This window comes from Marmota monax, unplaced genomic scaffold (genome assembly GCF_021218885.2).
Source record: "Marmota monax isolate L192 unplaced genomic scaffold, Marmota_monax_Labrador192_F-V1.1 WCK01_AAM20220418_F8-fsc00112, whole genome shotgun sequence".
NCBI lineage: Eukaryota > Metazoa > Chordata > Mammalia > Rodentia > Sciuridae > Marmota > Marmota monax.
Genome location: NW_026692073.1, coordinates 483,004 through 510,855, shown reverse-complemented (window position 1 = coordinate 510,855; position 27,852 = coordinate 483,004). Strand labels below are relative to the sequence as shown.

Below are 27,852 nucleotides of genomic sequence, written 5' to 3'. Positions count from 1 at the left end.
GCAAGCAATTATCACTCAGCCACATTGCCAGTCCCTAAATGTGTTTTCTAATTTTACTTTTATTGCAGCAAGACATTTAACATGAGATCTTCATTTTTAATCAATTTTAAGGTGGACAATACAGAAGATCTCTTGAATTTATTTCCTTTTCATAACTACAACTTCATACCTGTTGAGTAGAAACTTACCGTCTCCTCCCTCCTCAAACTCCTGGCAACCACCTTTCCACTCTCTGCTTCTATAAATTTTGTTGTTTTAGATACTTCATAAAAGTGAATTCAAATAATGTTTGTCCTTATGTGACTGGCTTATTTCATTTAGTACAGTATCATCCAAGTTAAGTCACATTTTCATGCATTGTAGGGTTTTCTTCTTTTAAAAGGCTGAATATCATTTCCTTGAATTTCTATGCCACATTTTCTTTATCTATTCCTCAGTCAATGGACACATGGCTTATGTCCAGTTTTGGATTCTTGTGAATAGTGCTGCAATGAGCATGGAAGTGCAAATCTCTCTTTGAGTTTCTGATTTCAGTTCTTTTGAATTAATACCCAGAAGTGGGATTTTTGGATTATATGGAAATTCTATTTTTCATTTTTTTTTGAGGAGCCTACATATTGTTTCCCATAGTAGCTGTGCCATTTTACATTCTGACCAAGAGTTTACAAGGGTTCCAATTTCTCCACATATTTGCCAACATTTTTTCTGTCTTTGATAATGGCAATGCTAACAGATGTGAGGTGATCTTATTATGGTTTTGATTTGCACTTCTCTGATGATTTATGGTGTGAATGCCTTACATGTTGGCCATTTGTTAGTCTTTGGAGAAATACGTATTCAATTCCTTAGTCCAGTTGAGAACTCAGAGTATTTGTTTTCTTGGATTGAGATGTAAGAGCTCCTTATATGCTTTGGATATTATTTCCTTATCTCATATATAATTTGAAAACTCTTTCCCCTATTCTATAGGTACCTTTCCACTCTGTTGTTTCCTTTACTGTGAATAAATTTTTAATTTGGTGCCATTCTACTTGATTTTGGCTTTTGTTGACTGTGTTTTGGATATCAAATTCAAGAAATGATTACCAATGATTATAGTAATTTTACAGTTTCAGGTCTTATATTGAAGTCTCCAATCTGTTCTGAGTTGACTTTTGTGTATGGTGTGAGAAAGGCGCCCAATTTCATTCTTTTACATATGAATATCAAGTTTTAAAACATAATTTATTGGAGAAACAATCCTGTTTCATTTTGTATTCTTTGCACCGTTGCTGAAGATTAGTTGACCATATATACATGAGTTTATTTCTGTGCTATTTTGTTCCATGGTCTGCATTATGTCTGTTTTTATGCCAGTCCCACACTGTTTTGTTTTTGGGGATGGGGTAAATTGAACTCAGAGCCATTTAACCACTGAGCCACATCCCCAGCCTTTTTGTTTTTGTATTTTATTTAGAGATCAGGTCTCACTGAGTTGCTTAGGGCCTTGCTAAGTTGCTGAGGCTGGTTTTGAACTCACAATCCTACCCTTAGTCTTCTGAGCCACTGGGATAGAGTCCTGTGTCACCATGCCTGGCTACCACACTTGTTGCAAACACTATATCTATCTTTGTAATATATTTTGAAATCACATTGATTGGTTTTCCTATGGAACCACCCTCACATCTTAGGGATGAATCTAATTTTCTCATGATGTCTCATTCTTCTATTTTGCTGTAGGATTTTGTTTTCTAGTATTTTATTGAGGAGTTTTACAACTATGTTCATCTGAGGCATTAGCCTGTAATTTGATTTTCTTGGAGTGATTTTGTTTGGCTTTGAGGTCACACAATGCTGCACTTACAAAATGAATTTGGAAGTGTTCTCTCTGCTTCAACTTTTGGGAATAGCCTGAGAAGATTTAGCATTAATTATTTAAATATTTGATAGAATTTACCAGAGAACCCATCTAGTCTTGAACTTTTCTGTTTTGGAAGGGTTTTAATACCTCTTTTTGTATGTAATTGTGTGTGTGTGGTGCTGGGTTTTGAACCCAGTGCCTTGTGCATGCGAGGCAAGCATTCTACCAACAGAGCTGTATCCCCAGCCCCTTGTTTTAACAATTTTTGATTCGATTCAATCTCATTAGTTACAAGAGTTGAGATATTCTTCTTATGATATGCTTATGGTAGGTTTTATGTTTCTAGGAATTTATCCATTTCTTCTAGATCATTCCATTTGTTGGTGTATAGTTTTTCATAGTCTCATGTGATGCCTTTCATCTCTGTACCATCAATTGTAATATCTTTTTCATTTTGTTCTTTATTTATTCTTTTCTTCTCACTGTTTTGCTAAATATTCATCAATTTTATTTGCCTTTTCAAAAAATCAACTCTTAATTCTTTTAATTTTTTTCCTATTGATTTTCTTGTCTGTTTCATTTATTCGTAATCTAATCTCTACTATTTCCTCCCTTTTATGAACTTCAGGCTTGGTTTGTTCCTCTTTTTCTAGTTTCTTAAAGTGTAAATTTACCTAGTTATTTGAGATCTTACTTCATTCTTTAATGTAGATATTTACCATCATAAACTTCCTTATTAGTCTGCTTCGTTACATATCCTAAGTTTTGATATGTTGTGTTTGTTTCAAAGTATTTTCTAATTTTCCTCTTAATTTGTCTTTGCCATATTGATTTTTCAGGAGTGTATTGTTTGACTTTCACATACTTGTGAATATTCCAGTTTTCCTTCTGCTACCATTGAGTTCTAATTTCATTTCAATGTGATCAGAAAAGATAATTGGTATGATTTTAATCTACTTCAATTTGTTAAGACATTTTGGTACTATAACATGTGATCCATACCGAAGAACACACTTGAGAAAAATGTGTATTCTGCTGCTGTTTTGTTAATTATCAGGTAGGTCTGTTTGGTCTATAATGTTGTTTAGTCCACCATTAATCACCTTATTAATGTTCTGTCTGGATGGTCTCTCTATTATTGGAAGTGGACTATTTGAGTCTTCTAATATTATAGTATTGCTATCTACAGGAAAGTTTCCCAGATGATCTTGGACCATCCTAGATATCTTCCTTTTCTTACCTGTAATTAGTTCCCACGAAAAACTGTAAAATGTACTAGGAATCATCATCAGAACACTCATATCACATCAGGAGTTACTGACAGGAATAGCCTGGACTCTGTTCCTGTCCCTGCTAGAAGAAGAGATCCTACATAGTTTTATCCTAGGGAGTCTCATTTACCCGTTGTGTAAATCTCAGGGAAAGCTGCTTTTCAGGATTCCTCAACTGCAGTACCACATGGAACACATGCAGATTAGATTCCTTTCTCCCCGTGTAGTTTTCCGGAGCTTTGGTGGTCACCACAAATCTTAGTATTTTATTGCTCCTTGTTGCCTGTGAAAATAATGTTGTTTTGCTTGTTGTATGAGTGTTCTGTCTACTGGACTTGTGCAAATCAATTGCTAACTAATGCATGGTGAGAATTATCTCTTTCTTTCATGTCTGTCAATATTTGCTTCATATATTTAGATATTATAATGTTGAATGCATATATATTTACAATAGTTTTATCATTCTGGTAAAATAAAAACTTTATCATAGTACAACATCTATCTTTCTCATTTGATCTCTTGTGGCAGATTTTGAATTAATGGTTATTTTGTCTAATATATGTCTAGTCACCTCTGATCTCTTTTGTTTACCCTTTGTGTGGGCTCTGTCCATCCCTTCAATTTTGGCCTCCATATATTCTTGAATCTAAAGTGATTCATTTCCATGCCATGCAAGACATAGACTTGAATCTTGTGTTTTTGTATCCATTCAGCCATTCTATAGCATAGGATTGGGAAGTTTAACTTATTTACATTTAAAATAATTATTGATAGGGAAGAAATTCCTATTGCTATTTTGTTAATTATTTTATATCCTGTAGTCTTTTTCCTCTCCTGCTGTTTTCCTTTATGTTCTGTTGAGTTTTTTTTTTTATTGATATGCTCTGATTATTTTCTCTTTTTCTTTTACGTGTCTCCTTTACATATCTTATTTGTGGTCACCGTGGGGCTTTCATAAAATACAATTAAGATTGAGTATATAAAGCTGGAAACAGCTTAACTTCAATCAATAAAAAATACTTCCTTTCATTCTACACCTTGTGACTGATATCACAGTTTATACTTTTACACTATTGTATATCCATTAATATATTTTATATTTATAACCATTTTATACTTTTGTCTTTTAACTTTAAACTAAAATTAAAAGTAATATATCTTTCTCATTATAGTAATAGAAGGTTTTGTATTTGTCTATATATTTCACATTTACCAATAAGTTTTATATTTTCTTGGGATTTTTATAACTATTTAGCATTCTTTGACTTCCACATTACTTTGCTTGTAAGGTAGCATTGGAGGTGGTAAAATCTCTGACTTCATCTGGGAAAGTCTGTACTTTTTCTTAGATTGTGAAGGTCAATTTTGCTGGATATAGTATTCTTGGTTGGCAGATTATTTCTTTCAGTGGTTTGACTATGTCATCTCACTCCTTTATGGTCTATAAGATTTCTACTGAGAAATCCACTTACAGTTTAATGGAGATTCCTTTGTACATGAAAAGTCTTGCTGCCAAATATTTTCTCGTCATCTTAGACTTTTGACCATTTGATTATAATGAGATTTGGTGTGGATTTCTTTGGGTTCCTATTATTTGGGATACACTGGACCTCCTGGGTATGGATATCCATTTATTTCCCTTGATTTGGAAAATTTTGTCCATTATTTATTTGAATAAGCTTTCTGCCCTTTCTCTATTTTGATTGCCTCATACTCACATAAACTATATATTGAGCTTCTTGATGGTGATCTGTAGGTCCCTTGTTATTGTTTAGATATGAGGTGTCCACCAAAAGCTCATGTGTGGGACAATGCAAGAGAGTTTAGTGGTGAAATGATCGGATTATGAGAGCCTTAACCTAATCAGGTATTAATCCCCTGATATGTATTAACTGGGTGATAACCATAGGCAAGTGGCAGTGTGGCTGGCAGAAGTGGGTCATTGGAAGTGTGCCTTTGGGATATACATTTTGTCCCTGGAGAGTGGAACTATCTCTCTCTACTTCCTGGTGCCATGTACTGAGTTTCTTTTCTCCACAACATTCTTCTACCCTGATGTTCTGTCTTACCTAGTGCCCAGAACAATGGATCCCAGTCTATGGACTGAGACCTCTGAAACTGTGAGTGCCAAATAAACTTTTCCTCCTCTAAAAATGTTCTTCTCAGGCCTTTTGTTCATAGCAGAAAAAAAAAGTTGACTAAATCATCCTTTAAGCTTCTTTTTCTCTTTTTGCTCTTTTTTGACCGTACAATTTCCAATGACTTCTTCAAGTTCACTGACACTTTTTTTTTTTGCTTGACATAGTCTGCTTTTGACCTTCTAGTGAATTTTCAGTTCCATTATTATTCAGCAACAACATTTATGTTTAATATTTTTAAGCATTTCTCTCTCTTTGTCGAAATTTTTACTTTGTACTTGCATTGTTCTCCTGACTTTGTTCAGTATCCTTATGATCATTTATTTTGAATTCTCTGTCAGGTATATTTCTTCATATCATTGGGATTAGTTTATTTTGACCCTTTCTTTGTGACAGTTTTCACTCTTTCTTCATTTCCCTTGACTCTTTTTGCTGGTATTTGAATATTGAAGAAAATGCCTACTGCTCACAGTTTTTGCAGGTTGGTCTTATATGAGACGAGACCCTCATCAATCAATCCAGTTAGATATTGTCAGGACCTTTCAAATTTCCATGCTAGTTACTCTGACTCCTTTGTTCTTAATGGCCCTTGGACTCAAGAGAATGCCAAGTCTCATCAGTGCTCTGAGACAAATTAGACCAAAGTCAGTCTCTTGACAGCTTTGGGAAGAGTTGGGTCTTTACATAGTCTTCCTGACGTTTTCTCTCCACAGGGAGAATCTGAGAAAAGGTCTTTTGGCGATTTCATTCTGTGATACTTAGTGGAGGGTGCATGATTGCTGCTAGTTCAAACCATGGTCTCTGTTCTTTCTGGCTCCCAGGCGGCTAGAGTATGCTGGGTCCTGTTAGTGTTCCAAAAGAGGCAAGACAGAAACATGTCATTTGTCAACCCTCAGATGAAATAGGACAAGTCATATATTGAATGTGAAGTTCAACTCTTTTACTCCCTGGGGAGAAGGTGGGCACTAGTATTCTTCCTCTGCTTACTCTGTGCTGAGCCAGAGGATGAGCCAGGGAATTGCCAATGTAAACTGCTGTCTCTGATATCACTGGTCCCAGGTGGGTAGAGTATGCTCCAAAACAAACAAGACAGAAACCAATCTTCTGGGAAGCCCCTGTAAGTGCTGGGGTATTGGATATGCATTCTGAATCTTTCTCTTTCAAAGGAGAAGCTAGGATATGGAGTTGGGAGGCAGGGAGCAGGTAGTTCTAATCACATGGCACTGTACTCTGGGTAGAGACTGAGGTGAGAGGCTCACCCATGGGGGTGTTTCTGCACTCATCTCGAGTACAGGAGCTTTTCAATGAATTTCTGCATTGCTCACAAAGGGAATTTGTCTGATGTTGTTGATGTCTCAGTGAAGGGGAGGAGAGTTGAAGCCTCTTTATTCTGCTGTCTTTCTGCTGTTACTCCCTGTTTTCTAATTTTCTATGGAATACAAATAGATGTTGTTTTTGTATTTTCCTCCAATAACCTTTAATGAAAGAGGGGCTAAGGAAACCCTAAACAGAGTAATCCTCAGTCTTTCACAGCCATTTTGTTATCTCAGGTGTCTTTCTTCTTCTAGCACCAAACTGTCTTCCTTTAAAGACTGTCCCATAGAATCAGTGTTCATGTCTGTATATATTTATTTATGTGTAATTTAATGGGATTTGTAAATATGGTGAGTCTGTTTTTTCGCCCTTTTTTTTTTTTAATTTATCTGGTGATCTCGTTTACCTCTTGTTTAGTGGGTTTTGAATCTTCCCTATTAGTTCCTCATGTGGTTCATGGTACTTATTTAGAAATTCAAGGTTTGGGGGATTCCCACCCCCCCTCCCGGGATTCATGAGTTTAGCCCTGTTGTAGCATGTTAAAGATGACAATGAAACAGCTGAACAAATAAAAAAAAGTAAAATAAAATTTTATACATAATTAGTATTACATTTAGCTTTTCATTGAACTGAAAGAAAAAAAAGTGATATTGGACCCTGGAAACAAAAATTTTAAACTTGAGTGGTTTGATAACCCTTCTATGTCTTGTGGGGAGGAGAAAAAAAATCATTTTGTTCCACTGTCCTCCCTTAAAAGCATCATTTGAGCAATAAATGAGTATTGTCTTTACACCAAGGGTTAGGGATTTTTCCTCTTTCTCTCACTCTTTTTGTTCAGAGAACTCCAAACATTTGGGACCACCTGGTATTCTGTATTTTCACTGGCCATATTGGAAGCAGTTCTAGTTGTATTGTATTGAGTTGTGCTGGCAGTACTTTCCATGCCTGTCAATGTATCATAGTCCTTTGTTGCCCAGATAAATAAATATTTGATACGCTTTAAAAAAAAAAAAAAAAAAAAAAGACTGTCCCATAGATGCAAATCTTCCCTCTGTCATATTCCCCTAGTAATCAGTGACACTTGACCTCTTGCATGGTCCTAGTATACTGGCGTGGTCCCCATTGTACAAAAGCCAATTGCTCAGAGGGTAGAAACTGTGGAATATGGTCTATATCTTTAACTTTTAAAATTCAAATTTTAAAAATTAAAATTGCATTAATTTTGTATTACTTGCATAATATTTGGACTTTTAGATTCCTCTTCCCTTCTACTTAGGAAGATCAGTGAGGAAGTTGGTTCCCCTCTTAAAATCCATACCTTTCTCTGGATTTTGCTCAAGGAATTTCCCTTAGTCATAATTTCTCAGAGGTGATCTGCAAAAAATGCCCAAATAATTTTTTTTGGTCATATCCTGCTTTCTTCCTACAGCTTCCAAATTGAAGAATCCTTGATTCTTGTGTCTCACCATCATTTTTTTGTTTCTATCCATTTTACTCCTTTTTAAGAGTTCAGGTTGGCATTTCTAGATCTTATGATACCCAAGTAACATTATTAGCACAATTAAAGCACAAATAGATTAGTAGCTTGGTAGAGGACTAGAGTTTGTTTACCACAATTTGATGTCAGAAAGACAATTTTGGATTTTTCTGGATAAGATATTGTTCTTCTTGAAAATATAATAATATCTTTTGCTATTTGAGAAATATGTCCAGGAAATGGAGCAAGAAAGGATTCTAGCTTGGCTGTATTTTGGACAGTATTGATGAATCAAATGAGAAACTAGAAATATAAACCAGAAATATTCAGTATTTCTGTAGTTTACTCTCCTTTTCATAATAGTCTATTTTTAATCTACTCAGAAAACAGCAAGACCCCTCCCAAAGGATGATTCTAAACATGATGAAAGTCAATGGATTTGAATTTGAAAATGCTAACCAGAAAATGGGCTTCCAAATTTTTGTGTCATCAGAAGTGCTATTATCTGATATTATCATTATCCTTTCATATTAGCAGGGTAATTCACTGCATTGCCTTAAAATATCACCTAAAAGCAATACATATGCTATGGTGAACACACTTGAGTGATCTTTCAGGATTGAAACTGGATTGGCCTGTTCTCACGTTATAATTAACTGACTTTAAATAAACCATCTTCCTTTTCTTTCCCTTCTCCTCCCTCTCTTCCTGTTTCCTTCTGTCTTTATTTCCTTCCTTATTTTGTTTTCTTCCCTTTTTTGCTGTGTTTATTGTATTACATTAACAGGTATCTAGGGTCCACCCATCATACCAATAATACTTAAAAGAAAACAATAGCACCCATCATCTATCAAACTTCTGCTAATTGCCAAATACCTTTCTACTATTTTACATATATAAATTCACTTAATTTATAATTTTGTCTTTGTTATCCATTTTTTAGATAAAAAAAATCAAGGCACAGAGAGACTAAGTAATTTGTTTCAGGTCACACAGTTAACATGACTTTGGAGAAACCATCTCCTAAACTGCTTAGAATCATGTGGGAATATAAAAATGTGAAACATGAGGGAAATACTTAAAAGGAACGTTGCTTGGAAGTAAAGTCTAAATGGACAAAAGATTCTTGAGAGAGGAATTAATATGGAGCTGGAGCGGGTCTTTTCTAATAACTGGCTATGTGACCTTTAGTAAGTCACTTAAACTTTCAAAGACTGAGCTTGTAACCTGTAAAATGAAAAAGTGAATTGGGTGATCTTCAGGAATCTTTTCTGTGTCCAATTGTGTCTATGATTTAATTTTTACTAGCTAAGGAAGGATTCCATTTTAAATTTGCCATTTTGCAACCCGAGTAAGGCGTTTATTCATTCCACTAATACTCATGATCACCTGCACCTAAGCAGAAGGTGCTCTTCTAAGTGCCCTGGATGAAGAGTTCATATGGGTAAAGATAAGGTCAGAAAGGCAGTGGAGAGATGGTCAGCAGGTAGGTCCCACGAGGCCTTGCCAGGGACTAAGAGGACATCAACTTTTACTCTGAGTCAATTTAACAGCATCCTCTGATTTCTTACACAGTCTAGGCAGTGAAGAGGGCCTCAATGGAAGCAGGGAGATGAGTTACATGTTGCCATGGAGACTTTTTGCAGCCTAGAAATGGCTTAGACCAGGGTTGAGGAGATAATTGGGTAATTCTACATGTATTCTTAATGCAGTCAATAGGTTCTGCTGAGGAATTGGATGTAGAGCAAGAGAGAAAGAAGTTAAGATATTGCCAAAATATTTGATCTAAATAACAGAAATAATGGCTATTATTTACTGTGTTAAGGAAAGACCATGTTTGAAGGAAAAATCAAGGATCACATTTTGGAAGGGTTAAGTTGAAATGCTAGTTGGAGTCCAACTGGATCTAGTTGTGTTGTCGGCATTGAGGAAAGATACTTGGGATGGAAACTACATTTGGGAATTGTGGCCCTAAAGATGTATTTACAGAAAGGAGATGATGAAACCAGTCAGGGAAGGAGTGTGGAGAGAAGAGATGAGTAAACATGGAACACCCTTGTACTGTAAAACTGTAGAGAGAGAGTGAAATGAGGAAGAACCAGCAAGGGAGAATCAGCAAAGGATCCATCATATACATTAGAATTGCATAGTGTGTATTCCTGACATACAAAAGGAATACAAGCTTTCTGTCTGTCCATTGATCTTTATTGGCTCCCAGCCTTGAGCAATTTTAAATGCATACAGATATACTCACCCTTCAACACATGAGTCAGCTTTCTGTTACTGTAACAAATAACTGATATGATCAGCTTATTAATGAGAAAGGTTAATTTTGGCTCCTAGTTTTGGAGGATTCCGTCTATGGGTTGGCCCCATTGCTTTTGGTCTGTGGCAAGGCTGTGCATCAGCCTTGTTGGGGGAGGATGCTGCTCATCTCATAGTGGCCAGGAAGCAAAGAGAGAGGAAGAGATTGTTGTCTCGCAACCCCTTTGAAAGCATGCCTTTAATGTCCTGAGACCTCCCACAGGCCAACCTGGTTAAAAGATGACTTGCTGATCTGCCTTTATTGCTGCCCTCCCCAACCCAGGCATTCCCAGTAACTTAGAAAGGGGTAAGAGTGAATGTGTGAGACACAACTTCCTCTTTTACTTTTCTATAGCAAATTCATTAGATATAGGACAAGCGGGAATCCTATATTATAATAAAATTTCAAATTTTGCTTTTCTTCAAGGACACCATGAATTCCCATTCTCTAAAATCACAGTTAGTTGGCAAGATAAGAAGGAAAATTAACTTAAAAAATAGAAAACTTTCTATCTCACCTTTTGGCTTAAGCAGGTTGTAAAATGAGGGAAAACCCTATTGGGAAGATGCCTGGAAGCCAAGGAGTATAATATTAAAGCCTTTGGCTCTACTTCATAGGCTCAGAGGACGTTTCTCTAAATTCTTAGATTCTCTTCTGTGCACTTCTACCTTTTGTAGGTCATATACCTGTGTGGAAGGATGGATTAGGACTTATTTATTTTCCTTTCCCTCTCTCCTTATTAACACCTGTGGGACTTCTACTTCAAAATCTAGCATCCCTTATAACTCTCTTACATAGAATTTTAACTATGTATCTAAATAAGTGGCTAGAAATACTATGAAATTATAACCTTTGTAACATGTATTACAAAAAGTGTGGTAATAATAATTATAGTATTAATTGCCCTTAGAATTGATTTGTCATTTACAGAATCATCATATAGATTTGTAATAAGCACTGTCTTGACATTAAGTGAGGGTTTTAGGAAAAAATAGACCTAATGTATTTGTTCTAAAGAGTTTTAGTCACAAAGGTGTCACAAATCTTCTTTCCTTATAAGAATTAGAATCATACACAGAAGGACAAAGAAATCATGCTATATTTAATCAAACATCCATCAAATTGAGGAAAATTCCATATTGGAAATAAGTCACTTGGGGGTCTTCTATATTCTTCCATGTTGGCTTAGCCCAAGGGGATCTATTACAGCTCATCTCACTATTCATAGACCCAAGGAAGATGACCACTTCTCTGATTTAAAAAAAAAAAATGTCCTTACTTCTGATTCTTTTTGCAAACTCTTAAAGTCAGATTTTTATTTATATCAACCTGCAGTAACCCTAATGCTTGTTTTAATTGCTTTAGAATCTTTGGAAAATATTGTATGATGAAGAGACTGCAATCCATCACCTGTAGTACTCTTCGGGTTTCATTGTGGACTAGCCAAACCGTAAATATAGGTTTCAGTGAAAATTTGAAGCATCATCTCACTCCCAAGGGGAACGCATCAGTTTAGGGAATGTGTGTTGGAAAGGGCAAGGTAAGGTGGAAAGAAAAATCACCAATTATGTTTCACCATCCCAAGGTCATAGGAGTTTTCCTTGAGTTTTCAAGAATAAAAGTAACACTTGGCTGGGTGTGGTGGCCCATGCCTAAAATCCCAGTGGCTTGGGAGGCTGAGACAGGAGGATTGCAAGTTCAAAGCCAGCTTCAGTAAAAGCGAGGCACTAAGCAATTCAGTGAGACCCTGTCTCTAAATAAAATACAAAAACTAGGGCGGGGGATGTGGCTCAGTGGTCGAGTGCCCCTGAGTAAAATCCCCAGTAACCACCACCACCACCCCCCAAAAATAATCATTATTTTGTCATAGAAGTAACTTTTCCTTCTTCTCAATGAATATTCTGGAATGAAAGGACTGGTTTTGCACTCCTGTGTCTCTATCATCAGGTCTCATGATAAGCAGAAAACATTTGGCTTCACAGTTGCTCAATTCTCAGTTAGCATGACCTTGATGTATTCTGATGAGGAGCAACTGGAATTTTAGGTGCAGTTCTTAAGGGAGAAGGCTGATCAACTTTCTCATTTCCAGGAGAGGAAAAAAGGATCCCATTTGGGTTTGGTCTGGTTTGGTTTTAGATGCAGTATTAATGATTTGTTTTTCTTTCAGGTTTGAAAGTTCCATAGAGAAATCACTGGACATTTTCTGCCTGGTGGCATGGAAAGGTTTTAAATTCAAATAATGCTGGGAATACTTCAGAGCATGCTTCTTTGGCAAAGGAGGGAGTTCTGTGAGTGATCAAAACAGGACCTGGCAACCATGTTGCTGGCATGGATCTGTGCTGCTTGGATGGGCCGAGACTGATCAAATCACTGCATCCAGCAGCTGCTGGTTAATTTGCTTTTGGAATTATACTCTGTGTGGTGTTTATTAAAAAATTGGGTGCATTTAAAGGGGCACAGCAACTAGCAGCATCAGTAAAGTTTGGGATACAGAGCCAAATGGCTTATACTTAAAGGCAAGTATGCCTGGCCAATCAAAGAAGCCTTTCTGCAGCAGGCCAGATCTGTCTGTAAGTCTTGCTGCTTCTTGAATTCATTTCTTTGCCCTCCATTGCCATGTTCCAGGCCTGTATCACACTTGTCTGCCTGGCTCAGGCATGCCCTGGTGTTCTAGCCCCCTCTATCTTCTTGCTCTCATCCACTCTTCACTGACTTATCTGATGCATCAATAGAACACTTTATAGTTTAAAGTATTTTTTTCAAAATTAATTTAATTTAATTCATAAGAACCATCTTCAGCTCTCTCTCACCCTGTATTTCATTTCAGCCTGCTGACATCCAGGTCTCTAAATCTATTCACAGCTGTTCTGGGCTCCTCCCCTTCAGGACCCTTCCATTTCAATTACCTCTGCCTTCTACCCGTGGTATTCAACCTGCGTATTCCTGATTCTGTGACTTTCTTTGCTCTTAACATTCTTCTTAACTAAATCAATTGCTTACTGCCTCCTAAAATCTATACTTTATAGAAAATTTTCTCTGATTAGGAAAGCAAATGGTTACATAAGATTTTTCTTAAGATTACCAATATTTTCAGTCTTCTAGAAACACCTCATTGCTGGGGATTCAATGTTTTAGAAACTCCATTAGGTACTTCCACATATATATGAATATCTATCTATCTATATACATATATATGATATATGTAATTATACACACACATAGCATATTATCTTTTAATAGCTCTTTAAGATAGCAGTTATCATCCTTAATTTATAAATCAGGTCACTGAAAGTCAGACATTTTAATTGCAGCTAGTGAAAGGCAGAATTGAGAAGTAAACACAATTTTTCCTTCAGCTAATCCAGTGTTCTTTCCATCATTTCCAGTGTACTACAGTTGCTTATGCAATTACAATGGTGGTTTTTTGGTTGATTGCATTGTTTTTAATTTCCTGTATTGCACCAATTAAGATGGCTAGGTAGGACATCCTTTATTTATTTTTCCAGTTCCTCTTTATAGTGTTAGAAAGCATTTAATGGATGGAAGTTCACTTATCAAGTTATTTGTCAAAATGACTTATTTGCCTTTGACACACTGTGCAGTTATTTCTAGAATTTTCAGTCCTTCTGATAAGATTCCCATGGACTAACGTTCATGGGAGCAAATATCTGGCACAAGCAGCAGTTGGGTGGTAACCAAGTCAACAAACAAAACCAGGTCAGCCAGTTCTTCAGCAACATTCTGCCATCCCCTGAAACTCTGAGCAGGCAGCCTTCTGTATCTGTGGGTTCCTCATCCACAGATTCAGTCAACCGTGGATTAAAAATACCCTGCATAAATTGTTTCTGTCTTGACAAGACTTTTTTTCTTGTCATTATTTTCTAACACACTATAACAACTATTTACAATGCATTTATACTAGATATTACATTTATATTAGATTAGATATTAGATATTAATCTGGAGATATTTTTAAATATATGAGGGGATAGAGCATATGTGTACATATACTACACCATTTTATATAATGGGTTTAAACATCCTTAGATTTTGGTATCTGCCCGGGGTCCTGGAACCAATACCTGATAGATACTAAGGGATGACTGTACTGTGTTTGAACATCACAAAAATTTGCAGCATATAGGTGATTCAAAGTCATTTGAAATTCTTATTTCTCGTGGTCCTGTGTAATTACATGTATTGATTTCATATATTAAGAAGTCTGGTAGTCATTGCCACTAAATAAAAGAATGATTAAATGTCACTGGGATGCCAGGTGCCTTATCAAACCTAGTGTGAAATGTCCTTCTGAAGTGAACCCTGAATGGTCTTCAGATGTCTGACTCCTTCAAGCTGTTGGTCATCCTGTGAACTTGGACAGTTTGATCCTGTGTTGGATCTGGCTTGTGTATTATTTTCTCTTGGTGTAAGCAGATGTTAATTGGGAACCAACAGATGAAACAGCTAGTGAGTTATTTCTATACTGTTTTTCTGGACAGTCAATATGTACTGAAACTTTACATGTGAGGGATAGGGGGATTGTTACATATTAGTATTTTTAGTTGAAAAATCAGGCAGGTCAGTGCAGGATTGAAATCCAGGACAGGAAGCATCCAGTATTTTCTTCCTCCTTCAGAGAAAGCCTCCATGGGCCCAATGAGTGGCACACACTCCCACTGAGGCAAGCATGACCTCTGGATGCCCCAGGCTGAGAGTGGAGGACACCTGCTGAGCAAGCTGGCTTGACAGTGCAGGAGGGTAGTGGTCAAGAGCATGAGCTCTGGGGCAAGACAGCCTGGGCTGTGTCCCATTTCTATCACTCTTAACCGTGATCTCGGACAGTGACTTAATCTTAATCTGTATTGTGCTTTGATCACCTATAAGTTAGGATTTGCATGGTTCTCACCTTATAAGGCTGTCGTGATTGTTCAATAGATGATATATGAAAAATAAATATATCAGAGTCAGTAAACACTATGTGTTTCAGTTTAAAAAAAAAAAAAAAAAAAACAACCCAGCTCAGCAGCAACAAAAACAGAAACCAAGCAACCAACTCCTTTCTATAGTGCGGTTCTCAAAACATTCATGACAAGAAAGCCTTCTTTATTATCGTATCTCTCTTTTACCCACTGAAGATACCAACGTTTCTGATAGACAGGTTGGACACAAGTCTTAACTACAATATGAAAATTCCAACCACAATCCCTATTACCCAATCTCTAGTGCTGTTTGAGGGCTGCAAAAGTTTTTATCCCAGTGTGGACAGGGCAAATGAGAGTTTGGAACATATTCTCCAGAAACATCAGCAATGAGATGAGAATAAAATTCAATTTACAAATGAACTTTTTCTTGTTTTCCAGCTACCACCACACAATCAAGGCGGAAAGGCCACTTCTCTCGGTGCCCCAAGCAATACAAGCATTACTGCATCAAAGGGAGATGCCGCTTCGTGGTGGCTGAGCAGACACCCTCCTGTGTGTAAGTGAAGCTCTGTAGCCAGCAAGCAAAGGGGTGCAGAACAAGCTGCACCTGGGGTACAGAAAGGGCTGCACAGCCTGGGGCTTGACAGGGCTGGAAAGTCTGAGCTAACCATGCCATCTGTGCAGACACGGTTCCGCCTGGTCCTGCCCTCAGCCACTTGTTTAGGGCCCTCTAGGCAGCCACTTATGGAGAGACTGACACAGACTTTCCTCCTGAAATATGAGCGTGTGAGAGCGCAGATCTGCTTCCAGGCTGGGCAGTGTCCTCTGCTCCCTTGCGCAAGCAAAACTGATTCTGTCCAGTGTTAGGATGCTTTTCAGCTCAAATAATCTCCTGGGTGGTTCAGATGGAAACAGATCCTTCTGGCATGTGTTAGGTGGTTTGTAGTTAATGTAAATATGAAGGAATTCCTGCCAAATTAAAAGCTCCGTTTGCAAGGTGTCAGTTAAGTGTGAAGAAGTCAGTCTTATTTATAAATAGATATCAGCAAAGCAGGGTTAAGTACAGTTGGGGACTGGGAGAGGAGCTCTCTTTCCAACTTTTAGGAAATTTAAGAGTCTAAGCACATGCAAAAGTTTTTGCATCTTTTAAATATTCATTTTCTTCTAATGAGGTATCCCTCTGAAGTGCTGTCTGGGATATTTTCTTTATAGTGATTCTTTCTAATTTGGACCTGAAGTTCACAGAGTGTTTGTTATTTTTCACAGTTTTCCCAGTACAGAGTTTTTGTTTTTTCCATAAGAATCTCAGAATAGTGATTCTGATTTTGTAGGCGAGTTTAAAGGTCATGGATATAGCATCAGAAAAATGAGAAATGATTCCCCCATCTATGTATGATATATCAGAGTCCATAAATGTGTCCTATTGTCATGTATAACAAATTAAAACACATAAAAATTAAAAATAATGAAAAAGAAACATTCTAATCAAAAAATTAATTATAATTATGTTCAATTTTAAAAAGAAATATGCATGAATAATCCTTAGCAAGGATAAAAATTGCTAATGCAAAATATTAAGGAAAGTGTGTTGGAGGTGTGCTAAGAAGGGCAGAGCTGACTCTTTGAAATTTCATTTCATTATTTACTGGCTTGGAGGCATACATTGGGTTTTTAAAATATCAATGTCCTTTAACCCAGAACATTTTTCTAACTTATCCCTATGTCTGCAGATTTATTGTTTTTTTAATATTGCTGTTTTCTAAAATGAAAATCCCCATATGTCATTTACTTTCCTAGGATCAACACACAGCTCGTCCCACTCACTTTGAGGCTAAAACATATTTCCTTGACCTCTATGGCTCCTCTGATTCTGACTTAACTTCTGGCTATACTTCTCACCATATTCCCAAATGTTCCCCTAAAGTCCTACCTCCCTAGTCATGGTTTATTATACAAGTTCTTCCCATAGGCTTGAGAGCTTATTCCTGATGATGGTTTAAGATACAACTCAAATGCCAGCTCCTCCTGGACCTCCTCACTGACTTCCTCCTTCCCAGGCACATAGCCAGGTGTCAAGTAGATGCCCTTCCTCTGCCATTTAGTCACACTTCAATGGAGGCACTTATCCACTAGAGCATAGCTGTCAGTGACTTTGAATGACCTCTCTGTGGCTATGAATTCCTAGAGAACGGGGCTTGTGGCTTACTCACTTTCGTGTTCCAGTGGTAAGCATGGAGCCTAAAATTTAATAGGTGTGCAAAAAATGACTGATGAAGGAATGAATACGTGTCTCTACCTGAGCCCATCTAATGCTATGCTAAATTTCAAAACCAAGGCCTCAATCAGAACCAGAAGCTCTTCTTAGAGTAGAATGATACAGAACCAATGGGAGGCAGAAGAGCACCAGGTTAGGGGACAGATTTTAGAGTCAGATAGACCTAAGGTGAGATTTTGTTTTTTAACCATTATTAGCAATGTAAACAGTGGGTCAATTACCTTTCCTAAACCTTGGTTTTTATTTTATATAAATAAATAGATAAATATAAATATGTATATATACACACATATATACATATATACGTTTACACACACACACACACACACACACACACACACACACACATATATATATATATATATATATAGAGAGAGAGAGAGAGAGAATAGAGAGAGAGAGAGAGAGAATACCTTTATTTATTTATTTTTATGTGGTACTAAGGATCGAACCCAGTGCCTCACACATGCTAGGCAAGTGCTGTACCACTGAGTCACCCCCCAGCCCCTCAGTTTTTATTAAAAGGGATAAAAATACCTTCCTCTCAAGGGTTGAAGATTAAGCCAAGTAATATACATAAAATCACTTATGTGGTTTCCTACATTGCGGAGTCAACGTTCCGTAATCATTGAGATGAGTGGACAGATATCCAACCTAGGACTGACCTTTCATGGTTTGGTATAGCATGAATTCAGACAAAAACGGTCTTAGCATTGGTGACAGCATCATCTTGGGAAACCAGAAATATCTCCTTTCACTTGTGATCATAGACATAGATCATGGACTCTAGTTTTTACATGCACAAAAAAAAACCAAGTTGTGTTTCAAATAATTCAAATGCCCTATTAGTTTCTCCATATTTTCCTGGAATGTGGATAATTTGTTTCCAGATATATAATTTTCATTTATGAATGCGGCACAGTTAATTTACATGCTGCTGAGGCCATAAGCTTGGCAGCCCAACTGCCTGTGTTGGAATCACAGTCCCACTCACTCAGTGATTCTGCACCTCTGTTTCTTCACCTGCAGAAGGGGGTTGATAATGACCCCTACTTCAGAGCTTGTTATAATGATGGACTTAGTACGTACTTTGTCAATCTCTTGGAACAGTGTCTGGTGATTATTTCAGAACAGTGACCCCCTAAGCCTGGTTTTACAGTCCCTCTGGAGAGTTGTGGAATCTTTAAAAATTATTCTCAGTTTTCCAATTTTATTTTATAAGGTGTTTATTTGATAAACATTTATTCATGACTTAGTAAACATTAAGATCTTGCTCCCTTGGCTTCTTCCCCTCCCATATGGGAAATACTCTTGCTAAAAATGACCATCAGCTAATAGGTCACTGGTCAGCTGAAGACTGATATGATACGAGAGCAATTATAAGTATGTTAAGGTTTGACCTTCCAGCATGGCTTCATTGGCTTACAACATACTGAAGCACTACTTACTGAGAAATTCAGTTCAAGCTTGTTCAGCCACTGAACCCAGAGCTCATAATTAGAAAAACATTGTAATAGATAAGGAAGTCATTGTTGGGCCTTTTATAGGCAAGATTATTGTTTTAAAATGCCATATTTACCGAGGATGAGGGCACACGCCTGTAATCCCCGTGGCTTGGGAGGCTGAGGCAGGAGGATCGTGAGTTTAAAAGCCAGCCTCAGCAATGGCGAGGCACTAAGCAACTCAGTGAGACCCTGTCTCTAAATACAATACAAAATAGGGCTGGGGATGTGGCTTAGTGTTCAAGTGCCTCTGAGTTCAATCCCTGGTACCAACAAACAAACAAACAAACAAACATGCCATATTTAGTAAATTTATTAAAGAAATATTTAACTGGGAAGAGACTATACATATTTGCAAAATTTAATTACATTCTTCAAACTAAAAACTTCCTCTTACATGCAAATGAAAGTGAAATTTCCACACCTTTTCAATCCTATGTGCTACATATTTTTGATATTTCAAGATATTTCTAAGTGCTGTCCTTGTATTTGGACCTTGGAGTAAAGTCACCTACCTATCCTGCAGGAGGCCATTCTCCCCCACTAATTTTACGTCCTTCAGCCATAGGTGACATTACATATTTCTCCTTTGCTTGCATCATAGTTTAACTTTCAATCAATGGTTGTTTCTGAGCTTGTGTTTTTGTTTTATTTGGAAACACTGTATCAGTTACAAGATTGGCATTAAGGGATCTCTTTACTTGAGAAATACAGGCTTTGCAGGAATTAACTGCCTCAGCTCTTGTCAAGCATAGGCTCTAGAATACCTTGGCAATAAATCCTTTCTTAAGGAAAATTTAAGTTGCACAGAAATCTTTTCAAGGTGCAGAAGTTAATCTTTTTGACACTTAAGTAATTCTTCATATTGTGTTCCAATGCACCTGAGAATAAAGGTGAAATATTTATTAATGGAAAGGTACTGATATTACAACAGATAAGTTTGGTTCAAATGTCCTTAGACAAATTTCTATGTAATTTTTAAGTCTCTGTCACAAGTCAGAGAATTCTATGGGTAACCCACAAATCACTGAGCTGTTTCTCATCTAATGTTGCTTAGTCGAGTCCCAGCTGGGTAAAAGATTCATAACTGTCACCTCAGACTTAGTGCATTTGCTGAGTTGACACCATATGAAGATTATATTGATAGAGACTTGCAAGATTGAAGGGGGCTAGCCCCACTTAGAGAGCTAGTTGACTTTGGTTATTCCACTTTAAGAAGGCCATGGAATAAAAGGAGGCCACTCTGGGAGGGGAAGGAATGGTGAACAGATCTGGAACCATGGCCACAGAAAACCAGATGAAGGAACAGGACAGGACAGGCCATGTTGTGTTTTTTGGGAGGGGAGAAGTAGTTGGGGAGATGGTGAATGCAAGAGTAAAGAAGAAGCTGGGTGCAGTGGCACATGCCTGTAATCCCAGTAGCTTGGGAGGCTGAGACAGGAGGATTGTGAGTTCAAAGCCAGTCTCAGCAATTTAGCAAGGCCCTAAGCAACTCAGTGAGACTCTGTCTCTAAATGAAAAACAAACAACAAAAAAAATAGGGCTGGGGATGTGGTTTAATGATTAAGTGCCCCTGAACTCAATCCCTGGTCCCCACCTCAAAAAATAAATAAATAAATAAGGAGTAATAGAAGAATATTCCCTGATCTACACCTCCCAAGTAGTAACACTAGAATTGAAGTATAGGGGAGAGAGAGAAAGAGACGGAGGGATGGAAGGAGGGAGGGAGGGAGGGAGAGAGGGAGAGAGAGAGAGAGAGAGAGAAAGACAAGAAGAAGAAGAAGAGGAGGAAGAGACAGAAGAGGAGGAGGAGGGGGAGGGGGAGGGGGAGGGGGAGGGGGAGGAAGAGGAGGAGAGGACAGGGGGCGGAGAGAAGGAGAGATTCTGTAGAAGTAGTATGTATGGAACTTTCTTTTTTTGGACCCTGGGTTCGGAGCTTTCACACTTTGATTGTATGAAACAATGTAATTTTAAAATTGTTTTAAAGAGTGCTTTGGCACACTGAAACTATTATGAATATTGCCCTTGGATGAAATGGGAAATCCTGGGGATTTTTAAAAATTCCTTGTTATGAGGTTTTTAAGCACAGTGAATACTATGGAGGGAATTTTATCATCTCCTACTTCTCCAAACGCAGAGATTAAAACTTCAAAAACAAGTCCTAATCACAAGTATCTTTGCTTATGTATATGAGACATGTTAATCATGTTCAAGTGACAGGGTTTCAGTAAAGGGAAGAAGTTAGAATTACTCATGAACACAGTGGAGGACAACTTTTTATTCTTATTTTTTTAAAGAACTGTGTTCTTATGAATTTCAAGTAATGAAAACAATATTAGTTTCTTCAAAGAAGAAGGGGAGACTCCTAAGTCTTGCATTTTTACCTTGTCACCCTCTTGTTTTATCTTGACAGCTGCAATGAAGGCTACACTGGGGCAAGGTGTGAGAGAGTTGACTTGTTTTACCTAAGAGGAGATAGAGGACAGATTTTGGTGATTTGTTTGATAGCAGTTATGGTCATTTTTATCATTTTAGTCATTGGTGTCTGCACATGCTGTCAGTAAGTATTTTTTAAGTTTAATTTTAATTATCTTGCTCTTTGTTTACTTTTCTTCTTTTCTTCCTTCTTTATTACCTTCTCTTTCCCTTTTGCTTCAATTGAAATAAATCTATTTTTGATGCTTGCCATCATTAATATTGAAGTATTTATTTACATTGAAGCCCTGATACACATTTTTTATCATTTTATTGGAAACAAGTATTATAATTTGAAACAAATTTTATTTTAAAATTTTTAGGTTGGCCACATTAAGATATGTGTAATTATTTATTTTATGTGTAATTATTTATTTTAAATAATGATTACATTCTTTCCCTTACTTTTCATTTTAAATCCCAAATTTGAGAGTCAAGAACCAGCATGCTTTTTCTTTGATGCACAGTGGCTTGCTGTAAGGATTTTTGTTTGTTTGTTTCATACTGGGCATTGACTGAACCCAAGGGTGCTCCACCAGTGAGCTACATTCCCAGCCCTTTTTAATTTTTGTTTTGAGACAAGATCTCCCTAAATGGCCAAGGTTGGCCTTGAATTTGCAATCCTCCTGCCTCAGTGTTCAGAGTCATTGGAATTACAGGTGTGTGTGCCACTGTACTTAGCACTGAATTATTTTATTTTATTGTATTTTTTTAGCCACAGCAGCACCACCACATAGAATGGTGAAAAGGTGTTCTGTGTAAGTGTTGTCTTCTTGTCTTGAGGAGCTAGCCAGCTTCCCTAAATGGTTGCATCTACTTCTGTGTTGTGTTCCCCTCTCAAAGTGCATGTCTCATGATTCCTTTCCTCACAATGTTCATGGGAGAAAAACAGCAGCAGAGTCTGACTTTTTGTCCTGGTTCTGTCATTGTGTATCTTTGAGACTTCAGGCAAATTTCTTAATACCTTTGAACTTTAGTTTTCTGTGAAACAAAAATATTAAATCAGTTGATATGTAGAATTCCTTCTATTATAAAATTGAAAAACTACTTTTGAGCTTATATACTTTATGATAGGAAGAAATATTCATAATGCCAAGTTTGGGGCAGAGAAAGAATTATGCAGACCTTGGAAATAGCCTATTTTGTAACATGAATTTTGAAATGTACTTTCAGGAAGGTGGACTGTCTAGAAGTTTAAATAATAATTCAGAGGCTATGTTCACTCTCTTGTTTTCTTATATCTGTTCCAAGTTTCTACCGTTTCTTCTCTATACACTAAATAATGCTCCCTGAAAAGTTTTCTTGTGCCAACTATTCTCCACCAACACTAATGAGCCATATTCTTCCTGTTTAGACAACTATACTCAAACCATCCTGTTGCCTATTGTAGTTTAAAAGAAAATCCAATATATTTAAGAAAAAAAGCACCTTACCCACCTTTAACAGTCTAGAAAAAAAACCATACACTTTTGTTGAATCATTTTGTGTTCACATGAACTAACAGGCCCATATTAATTTCTAACATATTATTTTCTAAGTCCTCTTCGGAAACACCGAAAAAGAAAGAAGAAGGAAGAAGAAATGGAAGCTCTGGATAAAGATATAACTCCTATAAATGAAGATATTCAAGAGACTAATATTGCTTAAGAGTAAGTAGATGGGAAACTATTCCAGTGATGTATAAGTGGTGAGATGTCAAATAATCAATGGTTGGAATTTGATTATTTTTAAAAACACCTAAAAGTATTTGGATTCTTTTTTCCCCTTAAAACCTGAAGGCAAATAAAATACTCTGTCATAGTTTTCTTCTGAATGTTACCACTCAAAGAGACAGGCATTCTAATTCTGCTTGGTCTTAGTGATTATACGTTTTCTTCCTCATTGGGGGGGCATAAGGAAGAGGTATCTTTAACTTATATTTACTAAACATTTACCATATGCCAGTGCCCTTTATATGTATCAGTCAGGTTTCAGTAGGAATCACAAATCCACTTGAATAATCCCAGGAAATTTTGTGGAGGGGGCTGTGAGGGCAGGTTGAAATCGATCGCCAAGGGGTGTGGAGGCTGCCTGAGTCTGGCGGTGGCAGGGAGCTTTTCTCCTTCTTGGTAAGGCTGGGGTAAGAATTACTCTAGAGCCAGAGGCTTGCTGGAGGAGTACCCATGCAGCAGGAACAGCCACTGCTGGGACCTTAACAATGGAAGAGGAAACATCAAATTAAATATCCAAGACTTCTTCCTGCCTTCAGATCTGTCACTGGCGCTTTCTATTAGCTGAGTCCAACCAGAATCCAGAGAGCAATCTGTACTGACCAGCCCCCTGGATATGCAGCAAGACAGAGAAAGCTGCCAGGGGGCACACGGAGCAGGACTGGCAGAATTCAGCAAGACAGTTTTAGTGGGATAACATCAAACCTGGCTCAGACTGGCTTAAAACTGAGGCCATGTGTTGACTCACTTGAATGGAAGCCCAGAGGAAGGTAGGCTTTGCACTTGGTCAAACTGGAGACTCACGCTAAGAAAACAGATTATTTTTCCCCTTTCACTCACTGTTCAAAGAGTTGGCTTCATCCTTGGCCAGTTCTTCTGGATCACAGGAAAGACCAGCAGCAATCGGGCCACAGGTTTTCTCAGTCACCTTCAGCAGGAGAGCGGAGTCTTTCCATGGCCCTCTCAACTGTACAAAGAATCTCCTTTCTCTGACTATCCCAGATGCTCAATGGGATGCAATAAATGCCTGTTGAGAAATTATAATGTTCTACTAATCTAATACAAAGACCACCCTAGTGAATTGAATCCACAAATACTACCTTTATATTTGTAATTATTGTCATTATTACATAGTGTATTTTTTTTTTTAAATGGCTGCTCTTATTTTCTTTATTTTCACAGGCTGATGGCTGGTGGCAAGTTATAAAAAGCCTTGCTCCTTTGAAAATGGACAGAACATGTCTCAGGAAAACAGCTAGTTGAAATGAATTTTAAATATTGTATTTACTTTTTATTTGTATCTTCAGTTTGTGTTGTTTATTATTGTTTTTAATAATAATAATTTTATTATAGTCTATAATTGGGGAGAAAAACACCTGAGTAGATAACAACAATAAGAAAGGAATTTGAATAAATTTTCACATAAGTTTGTCACCTGGATTATTAGTTACGTAAAAAAGTGGGAAGAAGTTTAGATCTTAGGGACTGAATTAATAAAGCTACTATTTTCATATACTTATTGTGTGCTAAGAATTTGAAATGTTATTTTATTTAATCCTTTCAATAATCTGTGAGACACATAAGATCCTTATTTCCCAGATGTGGAAAGAAGCCAAAAGAAGTTAAAAAATTTAACCTAAATTTAGAGTTAGGAATTGGTGGAGCTTGGATTTGAACCAAGCTTTACCCAGATTTGAAGTTGGTGCTCTTAATGATCATTTTTGTCACTTTGCATCGGTGACCTCATTCAATGATATAAGATTTCATATTGCACTGCATTTTGCTATGATTCTGAGATGTCAAGGCCATTTTCCTGCAGGAACACAGAAGGCTGATTCCCAGCTAATGTTGCTGTTATCATCATGCTTTCTGTGGAGTTGAATTTTACTATGTTTCTTTGCTCCTTTATAAAGTGTCAATGACATGAATAAATTCTTACATTATTAAAACAAACAGATTTACCCCATAGTTAGAATAATGAATAGAGGTGGAAGAGTAAATTCCTGACATTCTTTAAGCCCTGAAAAAAGTATTTATGCTCAATAAAATATAAAGCACCAGAAGAGGCTGTCAATATCAGTGACAGCACTGCAGACCCCTGGAAGACATTAGTGATGAACACACCCCTCATTCTGTGTCCTTCTAAGCAACAGCATCTGTGAATGCTCTCAGGTGAATTTTGGTGCATGAATGTAGCATCTATTACCATCTTGCAAATGCTCCTTCAACTCCATGATAGCTTTACTAAAGACTGCATTAAATTCCAAATAGTAGAAATCAACATTGAGTCAATATTCCGTAGAACATGGAACTTCCTACATTAATTAGGAGAATCACTTACAAAAACCAATGAAAAATGTCTCCAAATTTCTGCATTTTGTGACTGTCAGCCAAGTAGCTTCTTTTCCTGAATCTTTTTAAATTTTACTTTACAATGTAAATCCGAAAGCCAAGGTAAAGCAGAGAATTCAGACAAAAGCTGAAATTGTATATCTTTTTCTAGTGTTTTGAGTGAGGGAAGGCAGAGACTATGTATTACACAGAAATAGTTCACCTATGGATAAGAGCCAATTCAAACAACTGACAATGTTCACAATTGATTTTTTTCTTCTGACTTAATTTTTGTCCTTGACACATGCTTACATTCAATTTGCTCATGTTATATGTGCTACATTTTCAAAAGTCTCCAAAGGGGTCATTCATACCCTCTTTCTTCCCCAGTCTTCTTTGATACTAAAAGAGTTTGGGAAAAATGTCCCTTATTGAATTAAAACACAAGACAATTCTATAAATGTATCTTCTTTACTGAACCAAGGTTGTCTGACCAATAAATCTCTCAAGCCAACTCAGGCTTGGGAATTCCACTTTGATACTAAAAATTTTAAAGGTGTGTTTTGGAATTCTGATGTCAAGATGAATTTCAAGTACTTTCCTGTCTTTTAAAAATGTGTTTTATAATTATTTTTGCATATATTAAATGACTTTGTTTATGTAAACTGTCAATAATATCATGTAATGAAATACATTTATTTTTAAAACAAAGCAAACATTTCTACTTGGAAAATTTCTATTGATAGCATGGAATATTAATAGAAATAAACTTGAACATTACTGTTTTAAAAACTTTATACTTTAGAGAATTATTCATTAATGCATTTATATAGTGAAGTTAGACAATGGGTTTTCTTTAGAAGTGAGCATTATTTGAAGTGTGTTGGGCACCCATGGGACTGTCTGCCCAATACCCAGACCCCATCTTTGAACTCCACCTCCAGCTGTATTTGGTCAGTCTCAGGTGGGTACTCATTCAAATCAGAACAATTAGTCATTCCCATGGGAGTTAGGAACTCAATATCAGTCTGTTTTGGGTCCTTGGAGTAAAAACAATGTGCATTCTGAAGCTTTGACAGTTATGTTTTGCTTCATCTGAACAAGAAAAACAAAGGACACTGGTCAGCAAAGAGAAGACTAAATCAATAAAGAACAGAGCTGAGATATAATTTTCCTGACAGAGTTAGATGCTGGTTGTACATACTGTGGAATTTTAGCTCATGTGAGCTCCATGAGGCATGTTAGTATCTTTGTAATAAATTCCTCATTTGCCTTAAGCTAGGTCTGTTTAGGTTTCAGTAACCTCACCAACTCAGGAGCTTTGAAGGAAGATTGCAGAGAAGTTTCCTTTAATGCAGTAATTGTGTCCTCTGTGAAACAGAATTTTGAATAATCATTTTTAAGGAGTACCTGCTACTGTATTAGGGATATTTCTAGCAAAAACACTGAATTTTTCTCCATCCAGACATTCAGAAGACTATGGAGAAGGAGCAGGGAATTGAGTGAACATTGATTGGGCACCACTGTATTACAGGTGTGCCACCCACTGTGAGGAATGCTAAAGAGGAATAGGAAAGGATTTTTGAGAAGCTTTGAACTGAGCGATGGTGTTCGGTTTGCTCTGATAATCTCAATATAAACTTAGTGCTAGAGTGGTTTATTTTTAGTGTCAACTTGACTGAATTAAGGAATACCTAGAAACTTGGCAAAGTATTATTTTCTGTTTCCAGAGGAAATTAGCGTGGGAGTCTGAGTGACTAGTTGGGAGTAGACGAGTGGTTGGGAATCATACCATCTACTTGGCCAGGGGCCCAGAGAGAGCAAATACAGAAGGTTAGCTGGTCTCTGCTCTGAGAGGGGATATAGACTTTTTGTTTTCTTTTCCTGCTGCCTTGGATGTCAGAACTCCAGGCTACCTAATCTTTGAACTCCAGAACATAAAACCAGTGGCCTCCAGCCCTCAGCCTTAGAATGGGAGACACACCACTGGTTTCTCTGGTTCTAAGGCCTTTGTCTTGGGTTGAGCCATGCTACCGGCAATGCAGGATCTCCAGCCTGCATGTGGCTTGCTGTGAACTCTTCAGACACAATAATTGCATGAGTCAATTCCCCTAGTAAATCCCCTCTCATACATCTGTGTACATACCCTGCCAGTTCTGTGTCTTCAGAAAACCCTGACTAATATACATGCTTTTAGAGAAACTGGAAGCATTATGGAAACAGTCAGCAAGATGCTGTGGCCAGCTTGGAAAGAATCCAGAAAGTTCCTGGAGGAAATGACATCTAAGTTGAT

At 37.2% G+C, this 27,852-nt stretch overlaps 1 protein-coding gene across 2 annotated transcripts in view; it reads left to right on the top strand.

The window, feature by feature from the left end:
* Btc (betacellulin) overlaps positions 1-26,351 on the top strand; it is a 52,941-nt gene extending 26,590 nt beyond the window's left edge. The window contains exons 3-6 of one of the 2 annotated variants that reach the window (XM_046458641.2): positions 15,706-15,823; positions 21,458-21,604; positions 23,058-23,168; positions 24,411-26,351. In XM_046458641.2, coding sequence (XP_046314597.1) covers positions 15,706-15,823; positions 21,458-21,604; positions 23,058-23,166 — 374 coding nt within the window. In that variant the 3' untranslated portion in view covers positions 23,167-23,168; positions 24,411-26,351. The remainder of the gene's footprint in view (positions 1-15,705; positions 15,824-21,457; positions 21,605-23,057; positions 23,169-24,410) is intronic. The other variant, XM_046458650.2, reaches the window with a different exon arrangement.
* Positions 26,352-27,852: the final 1,501 nt, after the last annotated feature.